Source organism: Syngnathus acus, chromosome 16 (genome assembly GCF_901709675.1).
Source record: "Syngnathus acus chromosome 16, fSynAcu1.2, whole genome shotgun sequence".
Lineage (NCBI taxonomy): Eukaryota > Metazoa > Chordata > Actinopteri > Syngnathiformes > Syngnathidae > Syngnathus > Syngnathus acus.
Genome location: NC_051101.1, coordinates 1367774 through 1383063, shown reverse-complemented (window position 1 = coordinate 1383063; position 15290 = coordinate 1367774). Strand labels below are relative to the sequence as shown.

Here is a 15290-nt window from a genome sequence, read left to right as displayed (position 1 = left end):
ACCAGCGATGGCAACATCAAGGGAAAGCAAGCGTGTCCTCGTAACCTCGGTGGGGTTATTTGGTTTCGAGAGGAACGTTGAGGGGAGGGGCACAACATCACATCCATCCCAGAATATTCAAACAAAATAAATTAACAAATAAATAGCAACTTAAACCTACCCTGAATAAACAGTACAATCAAAAGTCTAACTTCAAAATTAAAAAAAAAAGAGATAGTTTAAATTTTTGGTCTAAAATCAAGTAAATGTTTTAAGGATCTCTTTTTTTTCAATACATTGGCAATAAGTAAGCAGTAGTAGAACATAGATCTTTTTTTTTGGTACTACAAAAATCTATAGAAGCACTAACAGATACATTCCGTCTAAAGAGTCCACGTGGACTAAAGGTTTCACCTTTGAGGCGTCAACCTCCACGTCGAAGCCCAGTCGTCTTTGGGTAAACGCCCGCCTGCCACTTTGGGGGCGAAAGCGAGCCTGCAAAGTGGTGACAAAGACCATCTTCAATTGGGTGCCCACCAACAGCCCAAACACAAAATTGCTCCATTTTGCCAGACTGTCACTTGATGTCAATTTGGTTTGTTTGCTTTTTGGAAAAATCTGGAAGCAAAATATTCACAGTTTTTTTTTTCCCCACCCATCCACTTGATAAAAATTTCTAGCACGTCTAAAAAAACTAAATGAAAAGGAGCTTTTTGTGGTAAGCAAGTGGGGAGAGCACTAAAAGGTACAGAACAATAAAAGGGCATGGCAGCGACCCAACAAACGAAGGATTTCTTTGAGAAGATTCACTTCAATGAGGTTGTTTGCGTTTGCTTCCGTGCGCTGGGCTGGAGAGGGAGGCTGAGGGGGGGGGACCCTGCCTGGCCGCCAGACTTTGGGCGCTCCACCTGACTGTGCTACACACTTTGAGGGCAGCGGCCCAAAGACCCCCCCACCACCACCACCTCCCTCCGGACACATTTTGGTTGGTGATTTTTGGTTTGCTTCGCTCAGTCCTCAGGTCGTTTGTCTCTTTTTGGTTTGGGTTTATTTTTGGTATCCTTTTCGAAAAGGTGTGACGTCACAGATGTGTGTCCCACCCTTTGCCTGCTTAGTGGTCCATTGGGCTAAACGGACCCAACTTCCCCCACAGACTATTCAACAAACCTGACTCATCCCGTTTGTTATTTGACGGGGAAACTTTCCTCGTGGGGATCTCAAGTTGCGCCGATGACCCCAGTAGTGAACGGTTTGTGGCAGGCGGGGGATGAATATCTGGTCTCGCTTTGAACCCGCTGCCGACCCGTCAGGGTGTCAAGTGTCTTGGACGAGGCTCTTCAAGAAGACCTCCTTGAGGCCTTGGTAAAAATGCTTTGGTTTCCATTTTGAGCGTTTAATGGCAGTGGGACGTGGACGGATGGCGGTGGCGGACGACGACATGGACAAAACACGCAAAGTTGATTGATGAAAGGGCGGCGGCAGCATCCGATTGCGGCTCCCCATCCGAGAGGTGCCTTGTTCTTACGTTTGGAGCGTGCCACCGGTGGTGGTAGTGAAGATGATGGTGATGGGCTACATGTAAATTGCGCAACAAGGTAACTGCAGCATCTTCATGAAATGGATGACATGGAATGCAAGCGTTGCAGTGGAGTCCTGGTCCTGGATAGCTTGACAATTTATTTACATGTCCGTGGAATAAAGCTTTTCTCTCCGTACTTTTTGGTATTTGAGATTTTGGTATGGTTGTCACTTTTTGTGTGTTCCTCCTCCTCCTCCTTGGGTATATTTTTGGTTTCAAACACTCCTCCTCTTTCGCTTTCCTCGTTAGACACGCAAAATAAATACTTTTGAAAGTCCTCCTTCGTCTTCTTTTGTCATTTTTGGTTTAGACACCGGTTGGCAGGCCTCGCCGCTCATCTTCTCTTGCTCAGAGTCTCGAGGTGCCATGCTGATGCTGACGAAACAAACAAACAAACAAACAAACAAACAAACAAACAAACAAACAAAAAAGATTTTTGGTTTTGGTCTTCCCCTTCCTGCACCCTCCCTTCCCTCCTCTTCCATTCTGTGGGGGTTTTTGGCATTGGAAAGCGCGGGAGGGAAGGACAAAGAGGGCCGGGAGAAGAAGAAGAGTGCAAGAGAGAGGAAGAGCTAGCTTTGGTGTGAAAGGCTAGAGTTGCCCGCTTCCTTGCTTCTTTCTGATTGGCCGGCCGCCCGCCCGCCCGCCGCCATCACTCCATCTTGGGGCTGTGTGCCATTTCGCTGGATGAGCAGGAGGAGGCGGGGCTGGAGCAGGGCGAGGGCGAGCAGAGGGTTGGGCTGATGCTGCTGGCCGAGGGGGCGAAGGGAGAAGGGCGCGAGGCCGCGTTCAGCAGGCCGGCGCCCAGGCTCTGGCCCATGTGGAGGAGCGCCGGGTGGTTGAGGAAGAGCGATGCAGCCAGGCCGCCGCCCTGGCCGCCCGACGCCCCCAGCATCATCTTGCCGCCGCCCTCAAGACTGGAAAGGGGCAGCTGGCCACCACTGGCTGCCAGAGCTGAGGGGCACACACACAGCAGAACATGTTTAGACAAATACATGCCCGTGCGTGTAGAAAATGTATTCCGCGTTGAAGCAGAGCGCGCTCCCCTCTCAATAATTTGCAAACGCGGCTCGTGCTCAAAATCAAACAGCAAGCTTGTGCTCGGACTGTTTGACGATGATGATGATGATGATGCAGGGGGGAAAGGAATCACATGAGCAAGATAAACACGCACGCACGCAAACATACGTTCACACGACAACAACTCAATGGATTTTGATTGGAAATGTTACAAAGGAGCATTAGGGCCACACTGAAAACAAAATCAAGACCCATCATCTTACCAGGCAAGCCAGCAATAAAATTCAACATTTGAATTTCAGAAAAAATTATACATTGGAGAAAAAGCTGTATAATTTCGACAAATTTTGAACACATTGATGTGAAAAGAATTGCATACATAACATACCTTTTAAAAATATTTTTTAAGAAGATGCGGGGGATAATCGATGGAATAATTGATGGGCTGATGGATTGTAAAAACATTCCTTTGTGACAGGCCTAATAGTTTGGATGATGAAAGATGTGCTGCGTTGCTAAACGTTTTTGTTTTTTGCAGCCATATAACGATTTCTTTTCATGGCCGTAAAACACGTCAGTAAAACAGAGCAAGTGCGCTGAGGTCTGAAAGGAACCCGAATTCTATTCTGGCAAGCACACACCTTGAAAAGTGGCCAGGGGATTGTTAGCGAGGAGGGCTTGGTTCATCCCAGTGTTAACGCCCATCACAGTGTTCCTGTTGTGATGCACGCAGGCGTGAAGCACACATCAAGACAGGCATCCAGGCAGAAGAGAAAAGATGAAGAGGCAAGGTTAGCAGAAAAGCATAATGTAAAGAGGAAACTTTCTTGTTGGCTTGTGTGTGTGTATACTGTACGCTCTACATCTATCCCTCACGCTCAAAGGCCAGACCAAGCAGTTAACTTATCGACATGAATAGCATCAATTTCCGATGTTTGCTTAGGGTGTATTCAGACCTGAAAAGTTCTTTAGGGTGTATTCAGACCAGAAAAGTCCTTTAGTCCGGTTGTTTGGTCCGGACCAAAAGTGGACTTAATTTTTTTCGATTGATGCGGTTCCTATTCAGACTGTACATTTTACAAGTGAAGTATATTTTGCAATGACCAGGGCGACACATGCGAGTCCTACGTGCTGCGTTCCTGCTCTGCATATGTGTGCTGTTGGTTCAGCTCTACGCTGTTTGTATTCACACCTGAAGCAAACCGCACCAGAGTTCATTTGGAAGCGAAAAAGTGGGTCTTGGTCCGTTCTTTAAAAAGTTCTTTAATCCGCACCAGGATTCACACCTGCACAAAAGGTCCGGACCAGCATTCCAATCGAACCCTGGTCCGTTTAAAGCAGACCAAACATTCAAGTCTGAATACACCCTTAGAATTGCGAACCAATGGGAAAAAAGGTCTCAGCTTCACATGGGAAGGTTCCGCTGTACATGCACGTTCACAAAGACTTGTAGATATTTGCTCATGTGTGAAAATGAAACCAAAAGGAACAAAGGGCTTTTTGTTTGGTTCAGCGCAGAACAAGTTCAACAAGCGCCAGACACTCGAGCTGCAGTGCCGTGCATCAAGAGCAAAGCAAAAGCTGCCTCCTCAATTCTTGCGAGAACAGCCTCTTCGCACAACTCACCTCAAGTTGGCGGCAAAGTCGCTGATGTAGCTCGACACCTCGCCGTTCTTCTTGCCCACACGCCACAAGCTGTGGACGCACACGCAGAGTGAGAATGCACAGCTTGGACCAACAAGTTGCGTTTGTTGGCTTACCTGGCATTGAGATTGATGGCGCTGTGGCTGGCCGGGCTGGCCGTGCTGCGCGGAGGAGGCGTGACCGGGGAGGGGGCGGAGCTAGAGGTGAGGCTGGAGGCCAGGCTGGAGGTCAGGGGGCAGACAGGGGACACGGCAGTGGCCGTCGCACTTCCGAGACCGCTCACGGCCTGGGAAAGCTGGTTGCTCATCTGTCAGTAGCGCAAGACATATTTTGATCTCTTATTCATTGCTGAGGAAAATAGGTGGGGACACATCATGAATCCATGCTTTAACGCAGGGGTGAGCAATTCCGGTCCTCGAGGGCCGGTGTCCTGCATGTTTTCTATGTCACCCTGTTGCAACACACCAGATTCAAATGGTCAGATAATTAGCAAGGTCTGCAGAAGCTGGATAACAATCCTGATCATTTGAATCAGGTGTGTTGCAGCAGGGAGACCTAGAAAACATGCAGGATACCGGCCCTCGAGGACCCCAATTGCCCACCCCTGCTTTAACGCTTTGTAAATTCATCTGAAAGCCCACACTTAAGTGCAAGCGGATGTCCAGCCATCCTACAAGGTGCCTCTAGAGGGCGGTAATGCCTGTCGCAGGTCGTACCATGTGGGGGCTGTAGCAGGCGGGCTTGTGGGCGGACGGGGCGCTGGCAGGCTGGCTGGGCAGGGGTGGGGTGGAGCTGCTGGGGTTGATGCGCTTCTCCTTCTGCCGGCGGTTGCAGAACCACACACGGATCACCTCCTTCTCCATGTTGAGCTGCTCGGCGATCAGCAGGATCTCCTCTGAGGTAGGCTTCTGGTTCTGCAACGGCAGTTCAGCTCACTCAGACCAAATTGCAATCTTACTTCACAAATTCAAACTGAAAAGGTTCAGGATGAATAGGCCGCAGAGTTTCAGAGCCAGGATTTTTCCCTCTCTCCAGGTATCCGCGAAATGCGAGTCCATTTCTGCAAAAGGCGTCATCAGGCGTCTTACCGTCAAGAAGGCGCGCTCCAGGGCAACGCGTACGTTGGTCTCGATGCTGGTTCTCTTCTTCCTGCGGCGGCCGGGCATGCCGTCGAAGCCCAGTGAGGGCGATGACAGCGAGCTGGGGCTGGTAAGGGTGCTGTCAATGGACATGGTCTCTGGAAGGGGAGGGACGGACACAGTCACAATCCCGTCGCTCACCATCATCTTCATCATGCAGGCACTATGAAAGAGGAACCTGCGTCGTTGAGCCACTTCTCCAGCAGCGGCTTCAGCTTGCACATGTTCTTGAAGCTCAGGTTGAGGGCCTCGAAGCGGGAGATGGTGGTCTGGCTGAAGTCATTGCCATACAACTTCCCCATGGCCAGGCCCACATCGCCCTGCGCGGATGGCCGCCACGTTGAGTCCACACGACGGACACACTGCGGTGACGACGTCGGGCCTCCTTACCTGCGTGAAGCCCAGCTTGATGCGTCTCTGTTTGAAGGTGCGAGCAAACTGCTCCAGCTCCTCCAGGTCGCTGGGCTCCTCGGGGTGAGAGGGCACGGCGGCCGCCGAGCTCAAGCCGCCACTCGCCTCCAGGCTCTTGTCTCGCTGAAAGAGGAAACAAGATTTCAAATCTTTTCATTTCCTCGTCCTCATTTGGGTCAAAGGCGGGCTGAAGCCCAAGTGCTCTTCCATGGCGCTACCCAATGCGAGGTCCCTAAATGATTTCCTGTCCCCTACCTGTGCTTGCAGTCCCATTCGACTCTGAGCGGACAGCAGGCTCCCTTGGTTGGCTTGAGGTAGCGGAATAAGATTTGGTGTCGACAGGAGTCCTGAAATAAATAACATCAAAGTAAAGCTTTTGGAAAACCTTTGAAAAGGGAACGTTTTGCCGCCGCTTGCGCTACCTTGCTGGCTCTGCTGCGCTTGCGGGAGGAGAAACGAGCCAGGCGACGGCAGCGAGTGGCCTGGCACCAACACCAGCTGCTGGAGCTGCAGCAACTGCTGGATGTCCTGAGGAAGGCCAGAGCACGAGGTGCGATAAGAAGTCAGCAGCAGGAGTTGAGAGAAAGGGCATGCCGGGTGGAACGAGGAATTGTCATGCAGGGGATCTCAAACTTTGGACAGGAAACATTCTACAATTCCTCACGTCAATTCAACAGCAGTACCCCCTAAAAGACATTATAGCCAGTCAGTACCTGGGCGGTGAGCTGGATTGGCTGAGAGAGGGCAAGCTGGGGCGGAGGAGGTGGGGCAGGGACGTTTTGGGTAGTGTGTTCCTGTGTGCTCTTTCCCTGCGCCTGCTGGCCTGTTTGTCCCGCCTCATGCTGCAGGTGCTGCTGATGATGCTTGTGGGCCTGCTGATTGGCTGCAGCGGCCTGAGCTTGCTGTGTGGCCTGAGCGGCAGCGTGAGCAGCGTGGGCAGCGTGAGCGGCATTGGACTGCTGCACGGCGGCGGCCAGCAGCTGAGCCTGGGCCTGCTGCAACAGGAGCTGCTGCTGCGCCGGCAACAGAGCTGTGAGCTGCGAGCGGCGCCAAATTGAGAGAGCAAGCGTTATGAAGTTGCAAGCCAAAGCAAAAGCATAGAGTGAGCACAAGAGAGGCGCTGCGAGTCGACCGATGCATTGTAGGCACTGTATCCTGCCTGATATGGTGAGCTTGACATTTTGTTCAAATATACAGGACTGTCTCCGAAAATTAGAATATTGTGATAAAGTTCTTTATTTTCTGTAATGCAATTAAAAAACAAAAATGTCATATATTCTGGATTCATTACAAATCAACTGAAATATTGCAAGCCTTTTATTATTTTAATATTGCTGACTATGGCTTACAGCTTAAGAAAACTCAAAAATCCTATCTCAAAAAATTAGAATATTTCCTCAGACCAAGTAAAAAAAAACAAATTTATAACAGCAAAACAAAATCAAACATTTGAAAATGTCCATTAATGCACTCAGTACTTGGTTGGGAATCCTTTTGCACGGATTACTGCATCAATGCGGCGTGGCATGGAGGCAATCAGCCTGTGGCATTGCTGAGGTGTTATGGATGCCCAGGATGCTCCAATAGCAGCCTTTAGCTCATTTGCATTGATGGGTCTGGTGTCTTTCAGCTTCTTCTTCACAATACCCCACAAATTCTCTTTGGGGTTCAGGTCAGGGGAATTGGCAGGCCAATCGAGGACAGTAATGCCATGGTCAGTACACCATTTACTGGTGGTTTGGGCACTGTGGGCAGGTGCCAGATCATGCTGGAAAATGAAATCATCATCTCCATAGAGCTTTTCAGCAGACGGAAGCATGCAGTGCTCTAAAATCTCTTGGTACACAGCTGCGTTTACTCTGGACTTGATGAAACACAGTGGACCAACACCAGCAGCTGACATGGCTCCCGAAACCATCGCTGACTGTGGGGACTTCACACTGGATTTCAAGCAACTTGGATTTTGCTCCTGTCCAGCCTTTCTCCAGACTCTGGCGCCTTGACTTCCAAATGAAATTCAAAACTTGCTTTCGTCTGAAAAGAGGACTTTGGACCACTCTGCAACTGTCTAGTGCTTCTTTTCCATAGCCCAAGTCAGACGCTTCAGAAGTGGCTTGACTATGGGAATACGGCATTGTAGCCCATTTCCCGGACACGTCTGAACAGTGGCTTTTGATACCTGGACTCCGGCTTCAGTCCACTGTCTTTGAAGCTCCCCCAAATTCTGGAAGCGACTCTTCTTCACAATGCTGTTAAGGCTGCGGTCATCTCTCTTGGTTGTGCAGCGTTTCCTGCCACATTTCCCCCTTCCAACAGACTTTTTGTGGATGTGCTTTGAAACTGCACTCTGTGAACAGCTTGCTCTTTTTGTGTCTTACCCTCCTGATGGAGAGTGTCAATGATGGTCCTCTGGACAGCAGTCAGATTAGCAGTCTTCCCCATACTTGTGATTTAGTTGACTGAACCAAGCTGAGTGTTTTTCAAGGCTCAGGAAACCCTTGCAGGTGTTTCGAGTTAATTAGACGATTCAAGTGATTAATTGAATACCCTACTAGTATACTTTTTCATGATATTCTAATATTTTGAGATAGGATATTTGAGTTTTCTTAAGCTGTATGCCATAATCAGCAATATTAAAATAATAAAAGCGTAATAAAATTATGTAGCGAGTAGCGCTCCAATTGGCCTATATTTGCTCTTTTCAAACTAATGATATTATTGATTAAACAAATTAGCACAATAAGAAAAACAAAGTGTGTGTGCGTGTGTGTGTGTGTGTGTGTGTGTGTGTGTGTGTGTGCGCATGCGTGCGTGTCTCACCCCTGCCAGCTGGGAGCCAGTAAGCATGAGTTGTGTGTGTTGCAGTGTCGTCTGGGAGGGGGAGGGGGTGGGCCCGTGCGAGGGAGGCAGTGCCGGGGACATCTGGCCACACTCTTCCATCTTATTCTAGAAGAAACAAGAGGACGACAGGAAGGAGAAAAGTGAGCAGGTGACCTCGCTGGTGGGGAGAACACACCATTGCGAGGTCCGCACAAGAGAGAGCAAGCGTCATGCCAACAACTACTTTCATTGTATTTTAATTCAAGAAACATTTACCAAGAGCTTTTTACTTTTGAAGCTACTTTGTGACGATATTTAGTGGCACAATGTATGAATTCTTAAATCATATTTTCCTGCTGAAATGAATGGAAACGTTAACCACTACAACATTTAATATACTATTTTGGCAATTCAACGGGATTTTTCCTGCTCACTTCGGTGTACGCATTATGGCCACAAGGGGGCAGTAGAATACATACAGACGAAGATTTAATGACACGCAGGAGAAGACAGTCTCAACTGAGACGCAATAAAAAAACAAAAACAAAAAACAAACCTTAGACGCAATCATATTTTACAGTGGACTTAGTTTGGCACTTGAGGACTCTTCTATTCTTGTTTTTCTTTATTCTGCAAGATTTGGGGGGCATTTTGTGCGACAAAACGGTGGCGGCTTTTTGCGATCCTTCCAGGATGGAGCATGTCCCAACTGGGAAAGACAAGACTATGCTCGGCCACTCGTTTGCATCTCTTCACCGGCATATGCAAATTTGGGTGATTTGAAGCACCCCAACTTTATTTAGACATTAGTCTTAGTGGCTTGCTTGTTTACTTAGGGCAGGGACACAAAAGGAGCAAGTCAGAGCTCACCCGCTTGCTGTCAAGCAATTTTCTGTGCGACGCTAAGACACAAAAGATGAGTAAACATGAAGACGTGGGCATGCACACAGGCAGGCAGAATAGTCACTTACCTTGATGCTGCTCAGGCTGGGTGAAAGGGAAAAGGGATTGACCTTTATTGACTGAGCCTTGATGGAGAGAAAAAGGACAGAATTGGATGATTGGTTGAAGAAGTGATTTTTCATATCCAAGGAGAACAAACACATAAATGTGACAATGGTTCCGTGTTTCTGCTGACGTGTTCTGGAACATCATGCTCACTGCAGAGGGGATTCGAACCCAGCTAGCAATCGCCCATTCACTTGTCCTCAACAGGGACGGGTTGTGTGCTGGAGCTGCTTCCGACTGACTTTGGGCAAGGGATGTGTGTGTGTGTGTGTGGGCTGGAGACGGCCAGAACTGGACCCAAATGTGCCTTTTTGGATTTGGAAGCAGAGACTCATCATCGAAGCGACCGGAATGTTGCCGTGATGCAAATAAATCAACTTGAGGTCGGCCTCGTACAATTAACTTGGGCTAGCCTAATCGGCACGAGCCTCATCATACTGATGTTGGCGGGAATGGCGCTGGAGGAACACGGAGTGCAGGGTGGCCCCAAAAGTCTGCCAGATTAACTTGGACGTACCTGGTGATTGGAGTCGGAGCCGTTGCGCTCGGAATCTGCACGGTAAAGAAAGAGGTCTAAGTGAACAAACCGAGTGAAGTTTTCAAAGTGGGCGATGCATTAAAAGGAAACAAGAAGCTGACGCAGGTGCATTTTAGACGACTGACAAAATTGCAAAGAATTGAAATTGTGCTCATTCAAATATAGATTGGAAAATATGCATTTGAGAAAATGCATAACAAAATAAAGACAATGTGTTCTACTCATGCCTGTGTGTGTGCGTGTGCGATTGTCACCTGTGCTGTCCAGCGGTGAGTCAGCTCCAAGTTTGTCAAGCTCAGCCGGCCTTGGCATCCTGCTATCTGCAAGACACAAAGACACGTGTTGACGAGAAAGAGAGGAGCCTTGAGGTGAAGGTTGGGAGTGCTGTCAGACCACAGTCACCCCCCCCACACACACACACACACTGTACAGGCAGCGTAGGTGAGTCGCTTGCTTGTATCCATTCATACTTTCCAATTAAAGCGAGTAGGCCGGGCTCAGGCTAAATTTAACTCGAGATGTTTTGACCGTGGGCGCCTTTGGAAGCTCTAAAGGTCTCTCGCGTGTCATTAGTCGCCAGTCCTGGTGCAACGCTTCACATTTTTCTGCTCTTTTTTTGACTCATTTTTTTCCTGGCCAATGAACCGCGAGATGAAGTCGGCTTGCGGTTATTTGTGAGGCCTTCTTGCGAGCAACTTCCCTTTTGTGAAAATATGCAAATCTGCCCCAACCACCGACTAATTGTGTCATGACACCTGCAGAATCGACTCACTAACCCACACTCTGTTCGTTTTTTTGAAGCAACAGCGTGCAAGATGATGTTTGACACAATGGATTGGTGGAAAGAAGAATGCTAGAAAACCGCCATCATGTGGACAGACAGTGGACAGACGTCCGTCCGATATTGATACATAGATGACAAACATGTGCAGTACATCAAGATGCACTGGCGTTCTCTCACTTCCCCACGTTACTTCCCCATTATAAGATTAGCGGTGTGTGTTACTTACCGGTAACATTAGCATGTTCAAACATTCCACGCACACATGACAAAGAAGAGTGCTGCCTTTTGATGTCATGATCAAGAAAACGTTTTCAAATATGGGTTTCTTTGCCCTGTGACGCACTCCAATCTGGCAACATTTGGCGCTGTGTAATCCAACGTGATGTAGAATCAGGAACAATCAATAAGAAGACTGTTATAATAAAATTCTTCAAGATAAAATTCAAAGATTGTACAATGTAGCTGCACAAATGAAAAATGAAACTCTACTGGATTTTGATTGGACAAAAAAGTCTGCAGTTAAAGTGGGGCCACTTGAAGCCTGGTGAATTTCGACTTGGTTATGTTACTTTGATTCGCATCACCATCGGGGGTCAATTTATCCAGCTCACACGGGGAATTATTAATAACATGAAAAGACAGCACTGAGGGAGGGACAACGGAGACATTTTGGAGATAATTGGCCGGGCGGACTAACGAGCGCGCTCGACCTCCGGCTGACCCACACACAAGGTTAAGCCTTGTATTTTAAACAAGAATTATTGGACAAAATTTAACCGGGACATGATGCGGTGTTGCCGATACGCCAAATGATTGGCTAACTTTAGCTCTGTCAGCTGAGCATGAAGACAAAATAGATAATATTTTTAAAAAAATTAAAAAAGGCAAGATGTGATCCACTGGAAACAAGCGCTGACCTTTCCTGTCCACCTTAACTCCCCCGCCCATTGGCAGACAGGCAGGCAAGCAGGCAGGCAGGCCAGCCCTTGCTCTCCAATTAGGCTCGCACGCACACACATTGCCGTCGTGCACGCGCGTCATTGGTTGCCCAGTCAAGTAGTGCACACTCACCTGGCAACCACATAGTTGCGACGAACGAGTCCTTGCAATCTTAAGCAATTGCTGGCGCCTCACTCAAAAAGTCAGCAAAGAATAAGTCACTGCAACACGCACGTACACGCGCACGCAAGACAGCCTCTCTCGCTTTCTCTTTCTTTCACTCACTCATTCTCACTAAGCCACGCCTCCTTCATCACCACATCCTGCAACGCGACAGGAAGTGAGGTTCAAAAGAGTGGGAAGTGGGCCCAAAGGTAAGGCAGGAAGATGGCAGTGAAAGAAGAGAAAGCGAGAAAAAGGAGGGAGGGAGCGTTAGGTGAGTATGTGACAGAGTGGAAGGGGCAGAAGTGAGCTGGCTGGCTGGCTGGCTGGCTGACTGACTGACTGCGGTGGAAAGTGACAGTGCAGCTGGAAAGAGCCGCTCACACGCTGACACGCGCAATTGTACAACACACACACGCACACATACACACAACGTGGAGGAAATTTTCAACGACACCCACTGCTTCTAAAAACAGAATTAGGCTGGAGGTGGATGTTTTTTTTCTTCCCCAAGCAGAAATAATTATGACAAGATCGACACACTTACAACTGGGAACCAATTGAGTGGTGCAGAGGACCAACTGCAACAGGATAAACTCCCACATAGAGAATATGGAGAGCACACAATTGTTTGTTTTCACTTTGCTCCACTGTGACGGGAGGTTCGAGCGGCCACAAGGTTGCACTGTTGAGCCGCAAATGGATGCGGCCAACGACCTCTCTTGGTCACTCAAAATGGCCACAAGCCAAGAAATGATGTTTAATCCAGTTTCATTTTATTTTTCAAAAGATACTTTTGACTTTGACACACGAAATGTGACGAGATGACAAAAAACATGTTGGCTGGCATAATGGTGGCACTGCTGTTTTGGTTAGCAAAATCTATAACAGAAGGGGGGCATTATTTGAGAAAATGTCATATTAGCAACACTGAAATTTGCTGCGAAAATCACATTTTGTTCAGTTTTGCATCCACCAGTCCAATAAGTCGGCACCATTATGTGAGAAAATACAGCTGTGTTGAAATTGAAATTTAGTGTGAATGGGGGGGGGGGTTGTTCATCAATTTCCATCGGTTTTGTCAACACGAATGACGGCAAGTGCGATTTCCATGCCAGCGATGTTGGGCGCCAGATGCGTTTGTGTGATCGTACGTGACAAACGGCGGGTGTTTTTGTATGTAACGTGTCTGGGGGTCAGAGGTTGTCTGAGCAGCCCTGGCTTTGGCCGTGACCTTTGTCTACGGTCCGGTTTATCCACATAACAAGCTGTGTGTGTGTGTGTGTGTGTGTGTGCGTGTGTGCGTGTGTGCGTGCGTGCGTGCGTGCGTGCGTGCGTGCGTGCGTGCGTGCGTGCGTGCGTGCGTGCGTGCGTGCGTGCGTGCGTGCGTGCGTGCGTGCGTGCGTATTGGCACCGTTGGTTAAGAAAAAGAGAAGAACTATAGCAAATGGCCATTTGTGCTACAGTTGACAGCACCCTGGGGGAGGTCTCAGCCTTGGTTACCATGGAGACCAGTTCTAGCAACACTACAGCCAGCCAGGCCACTTAGATGGCTCGGGTCTCAATTGACGCGTGGTCAGACATTGACAGACAGCCCCCCCCCCCCTTGCTAAAAACGTTCATGCAAATGTTTGGAATTCTTAACAAGTTGAAACGGCTTCAATTAGCTGAGAATTGGTCAGTTTAGCAAACGTCAATTTATTAGGACAAATGTGGTATTTAAAAAAGTACAACTTAAGTTAGAATGGTTTGAATGCTTGACCCTTATTTTTACATTTTGATTTTTTTTTTTACTTTGATAGTGTTTTAATTTGTCGCTGTCGTGGTTTGAATAAGTTGAGGTATGTGCAAGGATTCGGAAATTAATTTGCTGATTTTAGCAGTTTGACGCCGCCGTGTTTTGATTGCTCGAGAAAGTGTGTTAAAAATTTAAACCCATTTTATTTAGTCTGCTGCAGAAAGTGAAAATTCTGGGAATGTGAGAAAATGTTGGTACAATGTGGGAATTCTTTGAACATTGATAATCCTTCCTGATTTGAATGCACATGCTCTGCACTTTGAATTTGGAACGCTAAGGACGCTTCACATCATAAAGAAAAACACATTTCACTTACAGCCCTCGCTTGGAGAGTTTCAATTTGGACCGGCCTAATTGTGATTCATACACACACTATTAAGATGTGATCTCGTGATTACTTTAAGTTGTGTTGATACGACACACACTCGCACGCACACACACGATGCAATAGTGTGACTCCCAGGGAGGAAGATGGGGGAGGCTGAGGCCTCTCGAGCGCCATCAATCACCAGACTGTCACAAAGAGGAGCAGGGGTGCGTGTGTGTGTGTGTGTGTGTGTGTGTGGGGGGGGGGGGGGGGGGGGGGTTACAAAGAGCAGGAGAATCGTAAAAAGAAGGGGAGGTGAACACAGGATGGTGGCGATAGACAGAGGAAGAAAAGGAAGGTGCGTACGCAATGGCTCATTGTCGGGCCTACTGCGAGCCCTTAAGAGGAGTCCACCGGCCTTCTCTCGCTCTGGCGCAGCCTTCCCATTTCCACACGCACACACACGTGCGCGCGGCCGTTAATTCATCCAATCCATCACATTGGCGCTCTTGTACGGAGCCGCCAAGTCCTCTACATCGTCCGAGTCGCAAGACTGCAAGGTTAGAGATTAAAAATCCAGTTCGGTGTTTTGGTGGCGTGCAGGTGGGCAAGGGTGTTGTGGTAGGTTTAGAAACAAGCTGAGCGACAAGCTTGTTGTGGCGGAAAACACAAACATCTCACCTACATGCCGGATGCGGCTGGCCGGCGAGGAGCCGGGTCCCACCGACCCTTGTGCCATCTCCCAGCGGCGCGATACACCGAGGTCGGGGGGGGGGGGAAATCAAATTGCACCAGTGAAGGACAAGCGACTTCGAGGTTCACTTTCACTCTCGGCCATTAGCTTCCGTCACCACAACGGTGGCCAACCCCAGGTGGGCCTGTGGGAAAATGTCAAGTCGGCTGAAGTTGAAAAAGGAGAAGAAACATAGAAGGAGCTTGATTCCAAACATCATGGCAGCATAATATCAGTTGCAGTAATCTAAATGATATTTGATTCCAGACGGATGTTCTCCTCTCTCATTATTCTGAAGCAATTTACAACAGAAGCAAGATATAAGAATCCCGATCTGCCGAAAGAGGCCTGAACTAAAAAGTCTGAAGATGGGGCTTCTGGGAGTTTGCTGTGCTTTGTGGCCAAGCGTCCCATCTTTCTTTTGTGGCG

General features: G+C 48.4%; 1 protein-coding gene across 5 annotated transcripts in view; it reads right to left on the bottom strand.

Moving 5' to 3' along the window:
* Positions 1–1285: 1285 nt before the first annotated feature.
* Positions 1286–15290, bottom strand: part of pou2f2a (POU class 2 homeobox 2a) — a 38617-nt gene continuing 24612 nt past the window's right edge. The window contains exons 1-16 of one of the 5 annotated variants that reach the window (XM_037273217.1): positions 11994–12830; positions 10393–10458; positions 10118–10152; positions 9564–9620; positions 8593–8718; positions 6486–6809; positions 6195–6300; positions 6028–6119; positions 5752–5895; positions 5540–5681; positions 5311–5459; positions 4939–5136; positions 4339–4529; positions 4205–4273; positions 3220–3293; positions 1286–2512 (exon numbers count right to left, since the gene is read on the bottom strand). In XM_037273217.1, coding sequence (XP_037129112.1) covers positions 2211–2512; positions 3220–3293; positions 4205–4273; positions 4339–4529; positions 4939–5136; positions 5311–5459; positions 5540–5681; positions 5752–5895; positions 6028–6119; positions 6195–6300; positions 6486–6809; positions 8593–8718; positions 9564–9620; positions 10118–10152; positions 10393–10458; positions 11994–12006 — 2088 coding nt within the window. In that variant the 5' untranslated portion in view covers positions 12007–12830 and the 3' untranslated portion in view covers positions 1286–2210. Of the gene's footprint in view, positions 2513–3219; positions 3294–4204; positions 4274–4338; positions 4530–4938; positions 5137–5310; positions 5460–5539; positions 5682–5751; positions 5896–6027; positions 6120–6194; positions 6301–6485; positions 6810–8592; positions 8719–9563; positions 9621–10117; positions 10153–10392; positions 10459–11993; positions 12831–15290 lie in introns of those variants that run through there. The other 4 variants (XM_037273216.1, XM_037273218.1, XM_037273219.1 and 1 more) reach the window with 4 other exon arrangements.